Here is an 18,441-nt window from a genome sequence, read left to right as displayed (position 1 = left end):
AGGGGATCCAGTGGGACCGTAGCTTCTCACTGATCGAGTGAGAAAGCATTTTTGCCTTTGACATACTGGCCTTCCTCTTTACTTGAAACACAGGAACATCACCAACCTTTCCACATCATACCTTGAGATTTTTACTCAACCTCCGCAGCTTGGGTTAATTCAGTCAGTGATTTCGGGGGTTGGGGTGGGGGGGTGGTGGGCAGCGACAGACTGTGCCCAGTTCTGGACACTATACTTCGAAAAGGATGTGAGGACATTAGAGACGATGCAGAAAAGATTCACGAGAACGACACTAGAGGATGTGAGACTTCAGTTACGTAGATAAATTGGAGAAGTTGGAGCTGTTCTCTTTGGAGAAGAAAAAAATGGAAAGGACATTTGATAGAGGTATTCAAAATCATGAAGGGTCTGGGCAGATTAAATAAAGAGAAACTGCTCCCATTGGTACAAGGATCGAGTTTCAGAGAAAACAGATATAGACATTAGCAAAAGAAGTGAAGCTAACATGAGGAGATAATTTTTATGCAGCAAGTTGTTAACATCTGGAATGTGCTGCCTGAGAGTATGGAGGACGCAGGTTCAACTGTGGCTTTCAAAAGAAAACTAGATCGTTATTGGAAAAGGAAAGATTTCCAGGGCCACAGGGAAAAGGTTTGGGAGCAGGACTAGGCTTGCTTGCAGCGCGCTAGCATAGACACGACAGGCCAAATGGCGTCGTTCTGCATTACATTTCTCCAATTCACATGTTGCAGGGTCAACTTTAGCTCATGTGATTCCTGATTCAAGAAGCAAAGCCAATGTTGTGGGGTCATGGGTTCAAATCCCATCAAGGCAGATGTTGAAATTTGAATTCAATAATAAAAAATCTGGAATAAAAGGTTAGCCTAATGATGACTGTGTTAGCACTGTTATTAAAACCCATGTGGTTCATTACTGTCCTTTAGGGAAAGGAAGCTGCCATCATTAGCCAGGCTGGCTTACATGTGACTCCAGACTCATAGCAATGTTGTTGACACTTTTTTACCCTCATATCTGGAAGTGATATCATACAAAACATCACCTGTGGCAATTTCCACCTATTAAGCAGCAAATACCAGCCTTTTTTTTTATTAATTTGTCCCTACTATCCAGAAGTGCTCTAACACACAACCGAATGGTATATTGTCCCCCCACCACAAATCGCCCATGGTATTTTTCATCTATTACTCACCAGCCGTGAATCAATCGTGTCTTTCGATTGACTAATTTATATACAAAGTCTGTTAAGGGCAATGCAGACCAAAAGGTGAGGGAGAGATAGGAGGGGGATAAATCAAAACGGACTTGAAAGAGGTCGAGACTCTTAACTACCTCCTAGAGAATTAGGGATGGGCAAAAAATGTTGGCCCAGCCAGCGACACCCACATCCCATGAACAAATTTTTAAAAAGTCTACAGAATTGCAGCCAACGATAAATAAAGAGATATGACAGCAGGGTGGGGAAACACAATAGGGTCTACTTGCCTCTACGCAGTGTAACTGCGTAAAGTTCTGATGAAGGGTCACTTGACCCGAAACGTTAACTCTGATTTCTTTCCACAGATGCTGCCAGACCTGCTGAACTTTTCCAGTGATTTCTGTTTCTGATTTACAGCATCCGCAGTTCTTTCGGTTTTTATTTAATGTTTGACAAGGTTGACTGAGGGCCTTGGTTCCAGATTGTAACCCTAATGTAAACAAAGTTTAAATGATTTGAACCCTCTGGGTGTTTAGAAGGGATTCCAGTAACTGTTTTCCTGACAGAATGAGGAACACCAACACGTGAAAATATTCCTCGTCTTATTATTCAAAGGAAAGAATGTTAATTAACAATCACGTTTCACAAGGTGGTTTGACTACTTACTGTACAAAAAAAAGTCTTTTAATTTGGACTTCAAGTCACAAGTTCAGTCACTTTAACCTTTGAGGTTTCTCGTCAACATTAGCAAAGAGGTCAGCTGACAACAGCATCATCAAAACACATCTTTCATTGGTTAAATAACCTGCGGCTCTGATGGTCTTAAAGGGGCCATGCTCCGTTACGATTTATTTCCTATGACCACTGGCTCTGACAATTTCTGCAAGCTCAGTTCATGGGCTAGTTCCTCAGCGTAAACTTTAAACAGCGGCACAGGATCCTGAAATACAATTTTGAGAAATGTGTTAAGACTGCCCGGTATGAAGTTCACTGCCCAAGATCCCAGTCATTTAGCCTTTGTTATTTTCCCCCAATCAGCAAGTTGCAGAGATCTGAACATTAGAAGGGGGGATATCAGCTTTTCTTCATTCATTCCTTCCTGGGATACGGGCATCACTGGCGAGGTCATGTTTTGTTGACCATTCCTGAATGCCTTTGAGGTGGTGGTCATAAGCCACCATCCTGAACCACTGCCGTCCGTGTGCTGTAGGTATACCCAAAGTGCTGTTAGGGAGAATGTTCAAGAATTTTGGCCCAAGGGCAGTGGAAGGACAACTGTATATTTACAGGACCTGAAGTGGACTAGCAATAGAAATACTGTGGCTATGAAATCAGGTCAGATGCTAGGAGCTCTTCAGAGAGTAACTCACCTCCTGACTCCTCAAAGCCTGTCCACCAACGGTGTAACGGAATACTCCCCACTTGCTCAATGAGCACAGCTCCAATAACACTCAAGAATCTCAACAGTATTCAGGTCAAAGCGACCTGTTTGATTGGTATCATATCCACAAACATTCACTCCCTCCATCACTGATGCTCAGTAGCTGCAGCAGCTCACCAAGGCTTCCAAGTTCGTAACCACTTCCATCTTGAGGGACAAGGGCAGCAGATACATGGGAACACCAACCCCTGTGAGAAACCCTGCAAACCACTCACCACCCTGTTTTGGAGTAATCCATAGAATAGATCCATAGAATTCCTACAGCGTGGAAACAATGTGGCCTTTGGCCCAACCAGTCCACATCGACCCTCACAGCATCCCACCCAGACCCAATCCCCAAACCCACCTAATCTACACATCCCCGGGCACTATGGGGCAATTTAGCATGACCAATCCACCCTAAACTGCACATCTTTGGACTGTGGGAGGAAACCGGAGCACCCGGAGGAAACCCACACAGACACGGGGAGAATGTGCAAACTCCACACAGACAGTCACCCAAGGGGGAATCGAACCCAGGCCCCCAGAATGTTATCTAGGTCTCTGGATTAACAGTCCAGCAATAATACCACTCGGCTATTGCCTCCCCTGGAGGGGCGGCACGGTGGCTCAGTGGTTAGTACTGCTGCCTCACAGCGCCAGGGGCCTGGGTTCGATTCTGCCACAGCAGAATGTGGAATTTGAATTCAATAAAATATCGGGAATTAAGAATCTAACGATGTCCATGAATCCATTGTCAATTGTCGGAAAAACCCACCTGGTTCATTACTGGGTCGGTGTTGGATGAGCTCAAGAGAGGTTTTTAATATCACCATTCTTGCAGTGTGGCTGAACCAAAATCTTGGAACTCGTTCTGTGTCCATTTTGGGTCTACCGACATCAAATGGGCTGCATTGGTTCAAGAAGACAGCTCACCACCACTTTCTCAAGGACAACTTTGGATAGGGAATAAATGCTGACCAAGTCAGCATCACCCATACCCTTTAAGTGAATTAAAACAAAAAGTTAGGATGGGATACCTTGGAGAAGAACTTCCAGGTGGTGGTGTGCCATTGCTGCCCTTGCTCTTCTAAGCGGTTAAGTTCTGGGTTTGGAAGGGGCTGTCAAAGGAGCCTTACCAAACTAACGCAGTGCACTATGTAGGTAGTACACATCACTACCAGTGTTTCAGTTGGGGAGGAATGAAAGCTTAAGGTGGCGAACAGGGTGCCAGTCAAGCAACCTACTTTCTACTGGGTGGTGTTTTTTTTTATATAAAAGACGATCATGTTCCCTTTTCATAGATTGATGACGCACACAAGGAGGTCATTCTGCCCAGTGTACCTCTGCCAGCCTCATGAACTAGCTATTAAATTACAGTAAAATCTGTGCTATCCAGCACTGAGGTTGGATGTGCTAGTAAATCAAATATGCCAGTTAATTTATTGCAGTTCTCAGGTAATAGTGGGAATTGAATGTAAATGTCTTGCTGTAAACCATAACTTGCAGACGCTGGGAGCCTCTCCAACTTTGATTTTTATCACAGAGAATACCGAGGGAAATGTATTTTAGCCAGTCCTTTTACAATTATTACAGTCATAACTGCTATTTTATATAGTACAGTGATGTCCGGGAGAGGGGGATATCAGAGGTTACAGTTGGCAGGATGCTAGATAATCAAATTTTATGGTAGACCCCACTCAACCACTCTAGCTCCACTGCCCACTTTAAATACAAGCGCAACCTACTGTCTACATTTTTTTTTTAGAAACAGGAGGCTGTGGTTGACACAGGTTTAGTTGGAATTTTAACTTACCTTCTTCTCCAGCAGCATCTGTTTCTGCACAGCTTCCTCAAGGCTCAGACCAACCCACTCTGCTTCCTCTTCAGGAATTACAAATGCCTGCAACACACAAAGAATTACACAGGAACAGGAGTAGGCCATTCAGCCCCTTGAGCCTGTTCCACCATTCAATGAGATCATGGCTGACCTGTGGCCCAACTCCATGTATCTGCCTTTAGCCCGTATCCCTTAATATCTTTGCTTAACCAAAAAACTGTCCATCTCAGATTTAAAATTAACGAATGTTCTGGCTTCAACTGCCATATGTGGAAGAGAATTCCCAAATTCTACCACCCTGAACAGTCTGGCTCAATTTCTAGACCATACCCACTAGTTCTACCAGGCAGCACAGTGTTTAGCACTGCTGCCTCACAATGCCAGGGACCCAGGTTCGAATCCAACCTTCGGTGACTGTGTGGAGTTTGAACATTCTCCCCGTGTCTGTGTGGGTTTCCTCTGGGTGCTCCGGTTTCCTCCCACAGTCGCAAGATGTGCAGGTTAGATAGATTGGCAGTGGGAAATTGCCCGTAGTGTGCAGGCTGGGTAGGTTAACTATAGTAAATGTGGGATTACAGGGATAGAGTGGGATGCTCCTCGGAGGGTCAGTCCAGACTTGATGGGCTGAATGGCCTCTACCTGCACTTAGAGATTCTATAATTCTTGAATCTTTAAACACTGGAAATAGTTTATCTCGATCTACCATCGTTTCCAGTTAACATCTTGAAGAGTTCAACCAGGTCACCACCTAAACTTCTCAATTCTGGAGAAAATAGGCTGACTTTCTCCTTGTAAATTAACCCCTAAAGTCCAGGTGTCATTCTCGTAAACTTATATTTTACTTCTTCCAAGGCCAAAATATCCTTTCTACGTTGTACAGCCCAATCTGCTCACAGTACTCCAAGTGGGTCTAACCAGGTTCGTATAACTTCAGCAAAACTTCCACACCCTTGTATCTTCTAGATATAAGGGCTCGTATTCTATAAGTTTTCTTGATTATTTTCTGCTTGTGGTATTTTAAATTTAATTCTACCTCAGTTTAATCTTGCAGAACAATATATCACAGAGGACCATTCAGCCCCTTGAGCCCATGCCAGCTCTTTGAAAGATCCGGCACTAGCCCCACATTTCTTGATATCTTTAACATCAAGAAATCTATCATAGAATCAGAGTACAGAAGGGGACTTAGGCACATCAACACCGACACTAAATATACACTAGTCCCATTTCCAACACCTGGCTCATAGCCTTGACATTTCAAGTGCTCATCCAAGTACTTTTTAAAGGTTTTGATGTTACTGCCTCAACTACCCTCCCAGACAGTGCATTCCAAACATCCACCGCCTTCTGTATGATTTTATACACCTCAATCTCAGCCTCTGTTCTAAACTTATCCGAGCTTATCCAGCCTCTCTTCCTAACTAAACTGTGCCATCGCACACAACATTCTGGTGAATCTCCTTTTCACCCCCTCCAGTGCAATCATAGCTTTCCTATAGTGTGGTGACCAGAACTGCACACAGTACTGTAGCTGTGGCCTAACCAAAGTCCTGTAGAGTTCCAATTGACGTCCCTGATGTTACAATGTCCCCCAACAGAGGAAACCTCCTGCATTTACCCTGTAAGAAATTTGTAAGCTTCAATGGCAGCCCCTCTCATTCTCATAAATTCTACAGAGCACAAGCCTGGTCTCCTCAGTCTCATAGCCTTTGACATTTCAAGTGCTCATCCAAGTACTTTTTAAAGGTTTTGATGTTACTGCCTCAATTACCCTCCCAGACAGTGCATTCCAAACATCCACCGCCCTCTGTATGATGTGCCATCATCCTAGGCTGAACATTGGTGGCATCTGTCTAAGCCTGGGCTATCGTTCTTCGCTAAGGGAGCAAATCTGAATGCAATACTCCAGGCTCCTCCAATTAGCACTAACCCTGCAACTCCTTCCCCATGGCCCTATATATTTCTCCTTGCCAAACCCCTTTTAAAAGTTGCTCCTGAACCTGCTTCCACTGGCCTTTCTTACAACAAATTTTAAATCACTATAACTCTGAGTAAAATAAGAGCTCTTGCCTGCTCTCTGGTTCTGTTGCTGCTGGTCTTAAATCTGTACCCATCTCATTAGTGACCCTGCTACGACTGGAAACAGTTTCTCCTTATTTGCTCTGCCTAAACCCCTCGTCATTTTGAACTTTGCTATTAAATTTTCCTTCAATCTTCTTCAGTGGTTCATGGAGCTGGCTGCAGATCAGCCTTGATCTCAGATTTTGTTGGAACAAGCCTGATAGGACTATGCTCAAACGCCTCTCATCGTTGATCTCCTGCCTTCAAACTTCACTGCATAGAGGAGAATAACCCTGGCATGTCTAACCTTGCCATGTGATGGGACTCCCTCACCTTGCAACAAATTTAAAGCATCCCTTCATTTAAAATTAGGTGTGGGACTGAGGGCTGCAAGTGGAACCTGGGGATATATGTGGCACAGTGGTAATGTCCCTACCTCTGGGCCAGAAGGCACCCACCTGCTCCCAGGTGTATTATAATGTGTCTGTACAGGTTCATAAAAAATATCTGTGTATGCACAAATCATTGAAGTTGGCAGAATAGGTTGAGAAAAGGATTAGAAAAGCACTTAGGATACTGGGCTTTAAAAATCAACTACTTAGAGTACATTAGTGAGGAAGTTGAGAGACTGTTTTGGCCTTAACTGGGGCACTGGGTCCCACACTTTAGGAAGGGTGTGAAGGCACAGCGGAAAGTGTGGACGAGATTCAGGGTAAGGTACTTTTAAAGGGGAGGTGATGGCCTAGTGGTATTATCGCTGGACTGGTAATATTCTGGGGACCTGGGTTCGAATCCCACTACGACAAATGGTGGAATTTGAATTCAATAAAATATCTGGAATTAAGAATCTAATGATGACCATGAATCTATTGTTGATTGTTGGAAAAACACATCTGGTTCACTACCGTCCTTTAGGGAAGGAAACTGCCATCCTTACCTGGTCTGGTCTACATGTGACTCCAGACCCACAGCAATGTGGTTGACTCTGAACTGCCCTCTGGGCAATTAGGGATGGGCAATAAATGCTGCCTGGTGAAAGACACCCTCATCCCGTTACGAATAAAGAAAAGAAAAAAAACTGTAGGTGTGAAGGTAGGTTGGAGAGATTGCAGCAAAAGGAGAAGATTGACAGGAGATTTCATGGAGATGTGCCAAAACCACGAAGGGCCAGGACAGAACAGATGGGGAGAAGCTGTTCCCGCTGGGGAAAGGATCCGAGAACTAGAGGGCACTGAGAGAAAGGAGCAGAGGAGACACTGAGGAGAAGGATTTTTAAGTAATCAGTGGTGTGGGTCTGAAATACTACGCTGGAGTGGCATTGTGCCATTCAGAAAGGAAGGAGTGGAGAAAGTAGGACAGCTCTCATACAGGGTCAGCAAGATGAAGGACGTCTCCATTTGGCCCACTGTATGTTGCAACCTCGAATCTTTGTAAAGGGAGAATGGGGAAGATGGTGCTCTCTTGCTAAAGTCACCGGACTGGTAATCCAGAGGCCAGACTAATGGACAAGGCTTCAAATCCCACCAAGGCAGCTGGTGGAATTTAAACTCAATTCATAAATCTGGAGTTGAAATCTGATTTCTGACGACCGTCATCAATGGTAATTAAAATAAAACACCCATCTGGTTCACTAACACCCTTGAAGGTAGTAACTTTCATGTTACTCCAGACTCTCAGCAACATGGCTGACTCTTAAATCCCCTCTGAAATGGCCAAGCAAGTCACTCAGTTCAAAGGGCAAATCAGTAATGGGCTTGTCCCAAAAGTGGGTCTTGCCCAGCGACAACCACGTCCCACGAGAAATACAGTGCCTCTATATTCCAAGGCCTGCACCATACCTTGTATTTGTTATAGATGAGCTCCCGTTTCTCTGCATCGTCGGGGTAAAGCTCTGTGTCCTTGCGAGCGAGTCTCAGGAGCATTACCCTTTTTAGATCCATCCCCAGCTTTGAATTCAGGTCGACCTTGGGCGTCTGGAAAATGATTCGTATCAAAATAAAACAAATAAATGGCTGGTCCGCTGAGAGGTCAATTTCCCAGGACAGAGTCAGAGTCATACAGCATTGAAACAGGCCCTCGGCCCAACTCGTCCACACCGAACAGGTCTCCCCAAACTAAACTAGCTATTTTGCCTGTGGCCCATATCCCTTTAAACCTTCTCTATTCACATACCTGTCCAAATATCTTTTAAAATGTTGTAACTGTACCTGCCTCTACCACTTGCTCTGGCACTCATTCCATTTACGCACCATCCTCTGCGAACCTCAAGTAATAGGCAAATGATTGAAAATTTAATGAACTCATTCTCACAACATCTCATCTCTGAACTTCATAATGAAATGCAGATTCCAGGGCAGCTTACACTTCTAATCTGTAAATTAAAGCAACCTACATTGTGTAACGTACTTTAATTATTTGCATACTGACAGAATTATTTGGTGCAATCCTTTTGTGTTACATTTTATTTTTTATTTCAATGATTGTCCCTAACAATGTTATAAATCATGATTATTAGTTTTATTTAGTTCATAAGTCCGGAGTAGGTGTTAATAACAGAATGAAGGTCAGTTCTGTCTGAAAGTAAAAACACAACGCCAGCAAAACCCACACTTTCCAGTCGCTTGTCATTTCAATTCATCATTTTGTTCTTACACTCTCACTTCTATCTTTGGCCTGCTGCAGAGCCTCAGTGAAGCACAATGCAGGCTCAAGCAACAGCACCACATCTTCCAATTAGCCACTTTACAGCTTTCTAGGCTCAAAGTTGAGTTCAACAACTTGTTCCATTTTGATAGCATTTCCTCCCCCCCACTCACCCGCAGGGTCTGTATCTTGTTTTCCCTTTCAGTCGGAGCCAACGTTTATTCTGCTATTAACACTTATTCTGGATGCTTTGTCTTTTCTCTACAACGATTACCACTTCCAAGAGACTTTGGCTATTTTCAGCCAACATAAAAAAACATGTAATGGAGGGCAAGTTACCTCGCCTTTTCACCCCAGCTGAGTCAGGTTAAAAATCAGGGGTCTTGGTGCGCCCATCTCTTTATATAAGTAAGGAGTACGCCATTCGACCCCTTGAGCCTGTGGTGCCAGCTGACTAGCTCTTCTGGGAGGACTACCATTAATAAAGGAAACACTGGGGCATCCAGATCCCGCTCTCTTCAGCGGAGAAGGTCGAGAGGAGATTTGATAACAGTAACCAAAGTCACGAAGGGTGTGAACCCAGGAGAAACTGTTCCCATTGGTGGGAGGAGGATCATGAAACAGACACTACATGTCTCAGCTGATTGGTAAAGCCAATACTGTGTACAATTCTGGTCCCCCTTCTACGGGAAGGATGTTGTTAAACTTGAGAGGGTGCAGAAAAGGTTTATAACGATGTTGCCAGGACTGGAGGGTTTGGCTACAGGGAGAGGCTGAATAGGCTGGGGTTTCTTTCACTGGATGACATCAGGGGCTGAGGGGTGCTTTTATAGAGATTTATAAAATCATGAAGGGCATGGATAGGGTGAGTAGTCAAGGCCTTTTCCCCAGGTTAGGGGAGTCCAAAACTAGAGGGCATAGGTTTAAGGTGAGAGGGGAAAGATTTAAAAGGGACCTAAAGGGCAGAGGGTGGTACATGTATGGAATGAGCTGCCAGAGGGAGTGGTGGAGGCTGGTACAACTACAACATTTAAAAGGCATCTGGATGGGTTCATGAATAGGAAGGGTTTAGAGGGATATGGGCCAAATGCTGGTAAGTGGGACTATGTCAGGTTGGGATGACTGGTTAGCGCTGACAAGTTGGACCGAATGATCGGTTTCCGTGTTGTATGACTTTATGACTCTGTCTTTTCTTCTCTTAATCCTTTGGTATTTAATCTTCCCCACCCTCTACGCTATCCCTGACCTTCCCTTTTGCTCCACATGACTCACCTCCATTTTCCGAACAGCATAAACCTCAACAGATTTCCATTTCTCTTCAGTTCTGAACAGTCATAACTGACTCAAAACTTGAACTCTGTTTCTCGCTCTATAAATGCTGCCAGACCTGCTGAGATTCTCCAACAGTTTGTTTCCATTTCTGAACTCCAGCATCCACCAGACTTTGATTTCAGGATAGTTGGAGAGAGACTAAGTGAGCAGATATGCCCAGGCGCAGAAACGTTTTACAATTTTGTTCCATAAGATAGAGGGTGTTGCATTTCGGCAGAGAAGCAAAGGCAGGTTTACACAGTCAATGGCAGGGTCCTGGGGACTGTTGTCGAACAGAGACACCTACGGGTTCAGGTACATAGTTCCTTGAAAGTTGCATCACAGGTAGACAAGGTAGTGAAGAAAGCATCTGGCATACTTGCCTTCATCGCTCAGTCCCTTGAGTATGCGAGTTGTGACATTATGTTGCAGTTATATAGGACACTGTCAGTGAGGCCACGTTTGGCGTACTGTGTACAGTTCTGAACACTCTGCTATAGGAAGGACATTATTAAATTGGGAGGGGTGCAGAAACGATTTACAAGAATGTCACCGGGACTGGAGGGTTTGAGTTAAAAGGAGAAGCTGCGTAGGCTCGCTCTTTTCTCCTCGCAGTGTAGGAAGTTCGGGGTGACCTTATGGAGGGTTATAAAACCATGAGGGGCATTGATAAGGTGAATAGCAAAGGTCTTTTCCCTAAAGTAGAGGAGTTCAAATCTAGAGGGCATAACTTTTTAGGGTGAGATGAGAAAAATTTAAACGGGACCTGAGGGGCAACTTTTTCCCCCAGAAAGTGGTTCGTATGTCGAATGAACTGCCAGAGGAAGTGGTAGATGCAGGAGCAGTTACAACATTTAAAAGACATTTGGACAGGTACATGAATAGGAAAAGTTTAGAGGGATTTGGGCCAAATGCAGCCAAATGGCATGGATGTGTTGGACCAAAGGGCCGGTTTCCGTGCTGTATGACTCCATGACTGTATAAGACCATGAGGTATAGGAACAGAAGTAGGTTGTTTGGCTCCTCAATCCTATCACACCACCCAATAGGATCATGGCTAATCCAACATTCCTTGTGTCCACTTTCCTGCCCTCCCGTAATCCTTGCTTGCCCTACTGATCAAGGATCTATACATCCCAATCTTAAATACACACACGGATCCTGCCCCCACAGCTCTCTGTGACAAGGAGTCTCAAAGACTCACAACCCTCAGAGAAGAAAGTCCTGTTCATTTCAGTCTTAAATTGGCACCCCTTTATTCTGAGACAATATCCTCCGGTCCTAGACTCTCCCACGAGGCAGAAACATCCTCTCAGCATTTACCCTGTCAAGCCACTTAAAAATTCTATCTTGAGGTTGGTTGGCTCGCCGATCTGGTTTGTTGTTCTGCAGACGTTTCGTTACCATGCTGGGTAACATCGTCAGTGCAGCCTCCGATGAAGCGTCGGTGTGTTTTCCCGCCTGGTTTTTAAACTCTGGAGTCCGTTGAGCTGGATTGCCTCACTTCTGGTTTTCCTTCGTAGTGGAGTGTATATGGGGTTGAGTTCTATGTGTTTATACACATAGGGAAACCGGAAGTGAGGCAATCCAGCTCAACGAACTCCAGAGTTTAAAAACCAGGCGGGAAAACACACCGTCGCTTTATCGGAGGCTGCACTGACGATGTTAGCAAGTAGGGTAACGAAACGCCTGTGGAAGAACAAACCAGCTCGGCGAGCCAACCAACCACAACCCGAGCTACAAATCTACTCCAAAACCTTAGAAAAAATTCTGTTTCAATGAGATTGCCTCTCATTTTCCTAAACTCTAGTGAGTAGAGTCCCAGTCTTTCAGCTCTTGTTCATAAGGCAATCCCAACAGGCCAGAATATGATCCCAGGTCGCTTGAAAACCCCCCCGCCACAGACAGTCCTGGATTCTCTAGAAAGTGAAGGAGAGAACAGGCACCTGACCAACAGTGAGGGAAGAACACTCGCCGGAGCAAATCAATATGAGAGGCTCTTACCTTCAAGATGTAGAAATCAAAACCGTAACAAGCGTCCACTAAGTCCAGCGTCCGCATGGTCACTTGAATAGTGAAGGTTTTGTCCAGGATTTCACTGTAAAGTTCTCGCATAAACAACTGCGGCTTCCACGTTTTCCTCAAGCGTGTGGACAGCTGCACAGGAGGCAAAAAAGTTAAAAGATAGGACGTTGTGACAGACCCAAGCTGTGATGGACCAGCCTTCAAACTGTGGATTACTCAGCCCGTGCTCCTCCGATTCTGACCCTTGGAGCATCCCCAGTGTGAAACGCTCCATAGCAGGTGGCCGTACCTTCAGCTGTTCGGGTCCCAAGCTCAACCACTTGTCCTGTCCTCCCGACCTTGAGTGTTTCCCCAGAGCATTGTAAAGTGGAAATTTGAGGCGGATTCACAGAAGGAGACGCTAGTTGACCAATGGTCGATTTAAGGAAACATCTTAAAGGAAGACAGAGGTTTAGGGATAGAATTCCAGAGTTGGGACCCAGGCAGCTGAAGGCACGCAGTTCATCAAAAGTAGCAGGATATGTTGGCACAACAATCAGCAAAGCAGAATCTTGAAGCTTCATGAATACAAGTACCGAGTATATTTCAACACATGAACGTAGATATTAGGAACAGGGGTTAGACACTCAGTCCTGCTCTGCCATTCAATAAGGTTACAGCTCCTCTGATTACCCCATATTTCCACTGGCTTGTCCCACAATCTTTCAGCTCCTTGCTTACCAAAATAAGTCTTAAAAATATTTAAAGACTCTGTTTCCACTGTCTTTTGATAAGAATTCCAAGGACTCATAATCCTCTGTCAGAAAGATTTCACCTTATCTTTGACTCCTTATTTTCAATTCGTGTCCCGTTTCTAGATTCTCCCCCAAGCGGAAACATCATCTCCCTATCCACCTCAACAATTTGTATGTTTCAAAAGGTCAAAAGCAAGGAAGCTGTACTGAACCCTTTACAAAGTTCTGATTAAACCCCAGCAAAAACACTGTGCCAGTCTAGGCACTGCACTTTACAAAGGATATGACAGTCCTTGAAGGGGTGCAGAGGAGATTTACCAAAATGGTTCTAGGGATAAAGGATTTTAGCTACAAAGTTAGTTTAGAGAAGTTGGGGTCATTCTGCTTGTAACAAAGGAGCTTAAGGGGAGATCTTACCGAGGTGTATAGGATGATGAGTTTAGATATGGGAGTCAGAGAAAAGGTGTGTCCAGGAGCTAAGGACCAGGGAGAGACAGATTTAAGGTTCTAAGAGATAAGAGGGAGGGGGATGAAGAACTCTTTCAGACAGCAACTAGTGATGAACATGAACTCACTGCCTATGAGGAGGGTGGAGGAAGAGTTGATGATTGATTTCAAAAGGGAACGGGACAGGCACTTAAGGGAAATGAACTTGCAGGGTGATAGGCGAAGAGCAGAGGAATGGGACTGACCAGATTACCCTACAGCACGCCGGCACAATGTCGATGGGCTGAACGGACCCCTTTCTGTGATCTAACAGCTCGATGAATTGGAGGAATGCAGAGGTCACCATGGATGCCAAAAGGAAGTTTCAGGGAGAATGGAGCAATTTGAACTGAAGGATGGGGCAGCACGGTGGCTCAGTGGTTAGCCGCTGCTGCCTCATGGCACCATGGACCCAGTTTCGATTCCACCATCGAACGACTGTGTGGAGTTTGCACATTCTCCCCGTGTCTGTGTGGTTTTCCTCTGGGTGCTCTGGTTTCCTCCCACAGTCCAAAGATGTGCCCGGTAGGTGGATTGGCCACGCTAAATTGCCCCATAGTGTCCAGGATGTGGAGGATAGGTGGGTATAGGTGGAAAATGAAGGGTTACAGGGATAGAGTGGCAGAATGGGTCTGGGTGGGATGCTCTGAAGGGGTGGTGTGGACACGACAGGCCAAATGGCCTGCTTCCACACTGTAGGGATTCTATGAAAATGTTATACTTAACGCAGGGATCGCGCAGGAAGGCTCAGGTCTTTGGCCAGTGTGACATTCTGAAAGTTTTTGAAATGGGGAGGGAGGGAGGGAGGGGCGGAAAAAAAATTCCAAAAGTGATCAACCTTTGGGTCCGGACCACATTGTTACTCCATACCTTGTCGTTGTTGGCGTATCTGAATCCTTGTATGTAGCCCTCTCCGCCCCACAGCCCTCTCTGAGACTCTGGAGGGTAGTAGATAGGAATCGGCACATCTTGCACGCGTTCCGGTTGCCCGGTGTGCGGGTTCCGCTTGAATTTGACCCCGTGGGGCTTAAAGTGAACCGGTGTGGGCTCCTGCTTCTCTTCGAGGGAGCAGAGATAATGGGCCGGCAACCGTGCGTAAATCCCCTGCTTCAGTCGCAGCGATTGCCAGATCTTGGGGGGGTACTTGTGGAGGGGCATCACCCCAATGTGACCTAAAGAGGGGTCAGTCCAGAGGAAACAAGGCATGTTTAGTATGCACAGCAAGATCCAACTCCTGTCCACCCCAGTGGTAGTAATGCCACCTCTGATGTGCTGGATCAATGGTCCCGTTCCAGACCCATATCCCCACTGCAGGAATGAGGGAGTGCTGCACTGTCAGAGATACTGTCTTCGTAGAAGAAACATTAAGAACCCATGTTAAGAACCACACAAAAGTAAGCAAAGAAGTTCTCCCCAGTGTCATGGCCCAATATTTAACCTGCTACTAACACCACAAACAGCTTATCTAACCAGTAACGTGATGTGCTTTTGTGGGATACAAACATACTAATCAGGAGCAAGAGCTCTTGTGGTGCAGTGGTACTGTCCCCATCTGTAAGCTAGAAGGCTTGGGTTCAAGCCCCACCTGCTCCTTCAGAACTTAAGGGTCACTGGCCTCGAAACGTTAACTGTTTTCTCTCCAAGATGCTGCCAGATTTGCGGAGTTTCTCCAGCAATTTCTGTTTTGGTTTCTTTCTTCCCAGGTCTGGGGGTACATTGGAGAAAAACGTAAATGCTGTAAGCCAGACAGGGTCAGTGTAGTAGGACCGATGGGGCAGCTCATTTGAGGAGCCAGCAATGGGCAGGAGAGGTAGAGTGGCCTGCTCCTGTCTCTACGCTGTGAGAAAAAAAAAACACATAAGGGGTTCACAGAAACAGAAATTGCCGGAAAATCTCGGGAGGTCTGGCAGCATCTATAAAGGGAAGTCAGGTTAATGTTTTGGGTCCAGCGAGCCTTCTTCAGAACATAAAAGCACCGGTCTCTCACCTCCCCCTCCCTTCAGAAACCCACACAGCTCCCTCAGATGTGCCCTCTGGCCTCTGCCTTTTCAGGTAGGGTCCTACAGGCCACTGCCACAGAAGGTGGGGTACTGCTGGCCTATTCGACTGCAGTAGGCATCGCAGACTCTGATCTCTTACCCTCTCCTCCCCTCTTTTCGCACACAACCTCCAAAGAAAAGCCCGACCCCACGAGTGACCAGCTTAGGCGTGGGGAGGGGGAGGGGTACTGGCGGCCTATTCGACTGCAGTAGGCATCACACAGCCTCTGCTCTTTCACCCTCTCCATGACCTGGGGTGGGAATTCCCAGAAAAAGGATGGGGAAGTATTTGGGAATTGGGAAGAGGCTGAGCCTTGAGAAGGAGGCGGGGGGGGGGGGGGGGGGCCTGGCCGCTTTAACTACCCCCATTACCACCACTTCCAGAGCACTACCCACCAACCCTCAAATAAAAACCCAACCCCAAGGGGAATCAGCTCCGAGGATGCTGACAGGAAAAGTACATTGAAGCCCAACGCTAGCAGAGGAGCCTCTTTCCCTCAATCCCTCGTTCACTCACTCACTCAAGCCTCAGGCTTCACCGCGCCCTCGCAGGCCCCACACAAGAAATCCCGCCTTCCATGGGACAGGCCTTCCGCAGATACCGCCACTTGATTGGATGAAATGCCTGTCAATCACGACCGCCGCTTCGCCCTTTGATTGGAAAGAATGTTTGTCAATCACGGCCGGTTTCCGTGATTTAATTGGACGGAACGGCTGTCAATCACAACGGCCGTCCCGTGTTTTGATTGGATAAAATGGCTGGCAATCACGACTGACGCCCGCCCTCATGCCCGGAGTGCAGGGACCGTCTCAGAATCGTCCGCCAGGCGGGAAGCAAAGGGAACGTCACCAAATCACACCAGCGGCCAAAAAACGCAAAACAAAATGAGAAACCAAAAAAGTCTGCCATCAGGGAAGAAAATCTTCAGGATTTGCTTCATGTGCATTTCATTCTATTGTTAGCAATTCAGAGAGGACAGAAGTTAATTCAGAAAGACTTGATAGAAGTTTATAAAATTATGAGAGGCGTGGATAGGCATGGGACCCTTTTCCCAGGTTGGAAAAGTCAAATAGAACAAAGAACAATACAGCACAGGAACAGGCCCTTCGGCCCTCCAAGCCTGTGCCGACACATCTTGGTCCTTCCATACTAAAACTGTCTTCACTTATGGGATCTGGATCCCCCTAGGGGAAATAGGTTTAAGGTGAGAGGGTAAAAGTTTAAAAGAGGTGTGTGAGGAAAGTATTTTATGCTGAGGGTGGTAGGTGCCTGGAATGTGCTGCTGGGGAGGTGGTAGAAGCAGATACGGTAACAACATTTAAGAGGCAGTTAGACAGAGACGTAACGGTCAGGGAATGGAGGCGCACAGACCATGTACAGACAGATGGGGTTAGTTTAGAATGGCATCATGGTCAGTGCAGACACGATGGGCCAAGGGGCTGGTCTCGGTACTGTACTGTTTGATATTCTATGTAATGTGCAAATTATTTTAAAGTGATGTGCAGAAAGAAGCAAATGTGAAAAAAAAGCATTTTCACGCAGTGGGTGGGCAGGATATGGGCTGCACTGCCTGGAAATGTGGTGCTGAAGGTGCAACTGAGGCAGCCAAGAGGACATTTGGGGATTTTTTGGTTGCACAAGGATACAGAGAAAAAGCAGGAGTTTGGAACTAGGTAATAATGCTTGTTTGGAGAGCTGGTGCACTCACAATGGGCAAAATGGCCTTATTCTCTGTCACAACACTTCTGTGATTCTGTAATAATTTCTTGCTGTAAAGAGAGACACATTCTTAACACTCCTCATCTTGAAGTACTGAAGAGCAATGCAAGAATGCCAAATTTCAAACGATCAGCACAATTTATAGGGAGGGGGAAAAGAGGGTCTGATAATTTTTGATGAGTCGACTCTGAATGCTTTCTCCGTGGCAACGTTGATGGGCTAACATCAATGTCAACTTGCCAAACAAATCAACGCCCTGTGCTCCTACTGTGATCACCTGACAAAATTTGGCTGTCTTGCCTTTGTCCCAATGAGTTCAAGATCAACAAAAATCTTTGACTACATTTCTCTTTCCAGCAATTTCTGTCCTTACCAAGGGACTGTTCAAATTGTTTATTGCGAATGGTATTACCATTGACCAGAAACTGAACTGGACTAGCCATATAAATACTGCAATGGTACAGAAGACCCAGGTTCAAGTTCCACCTGCTCTGAAGTTGTGTCATAACGTGACTAAACAGATTGTTTGAACTACCAATAAATCCACTGGCTACAAGAGCAGGTCAGAGGATGGGAATCCTGTAGCAAGTGCGGTGGCTCAGTGGTTAGCACTGCTACCTGACAGTGCCAGGGACCCGGGTTCGATTCCACCCTCGGGCAACTGTCTGTGTGGAGTTTGCACATTCTCCCCGTGTCTGCGTGGGTTTCCTCTGGGCGCTCCAGTTTCCTCCCACAGTCCAAAGGTGTGCAGGTTAGGGTGGATTGGCCATGCTAAATTGCCCCATCGCATCAAGGGATGTGCAGGCTGGGTGGGTGTGCCATGGGAAATGCAGGGATAGGGTAGAGAAATGGGTCTGGGTGGGATGCTCTTTGAAGGGTTGGCATGGGCTGATTGGCCTGCTTCCATACTGTTAGGATTCTATGACTCTACAAAGAGCAACAACAT

At 46.0% G+C, this 18,441-nt stretch overlaps 1 protein-coding gene across 4 annotated transcripts; it reads right to left on the bottom strand.

The window, feature by feature from the left end:
* Positions 1 to 1,882: 1,882 nt before the first annotated feature.
* Positions 1,883 to 16,424, bottom strand: mrpl28 (mitochondrial ribosomal protein L28). Of its 4 annotated transcripts, none has more exons than XM_020516571.2 (6): positions 16,297 to 16,424; positions 14,607 to 14,908; positions 12,496 to 12,648; positions 8,376 to 8,510; positions 4,453 to 4,539; positions 1,883 to 2,156 (listed from the first exon to the last, which is right to left on the bottom strand). In XM_020516571.2, the coding sequence occupies exons 2-6, from the start codon at positions 14,892 to 14,894 to the stop codon at positions 2,058 to 2,060; spliced, it is 762 nt and encodes a 253-aa protein (XP_020372160.1). In that variant the 5' UTR covers positions 14,895 to 14,908; positions 16,297 to 16,424; the 3' UTR covers positions 1,883 to 2,057. The 4 variants fall into 4 exon arrangements, with proteins under 4 accessions (XP_020372160.1, XP_048474129.1, XP_048474130.1 ...); XM_048618172.1 differs by having other exon boundaries at positions 16,293 to 16,405; XM_048618173.1 differs by having other exon boundaries at positions 16,237 to 16,308.
* Positions 16,425 to 18,441: the final 2,017 nt, after the last annotated feature.

This window comes from Rhincodon typus, chromosome 39 (assembly GCF_021869965.1).
Source record: "Rhincodon typus isolate 14 chromosome 39, sRhiTyp1.1, whole genome shotgun sequence".
Classification (NCBI taxonomy): Eukaryota; Metazoa; Chordata; class Chondrichthyes; order Orectolobiformes; family Rhincodontidae; genus Rhincodon; species Rhincodon typus.
This window is presented reverse-complemented; position numbering and strand designations above follow the sequence as displayed.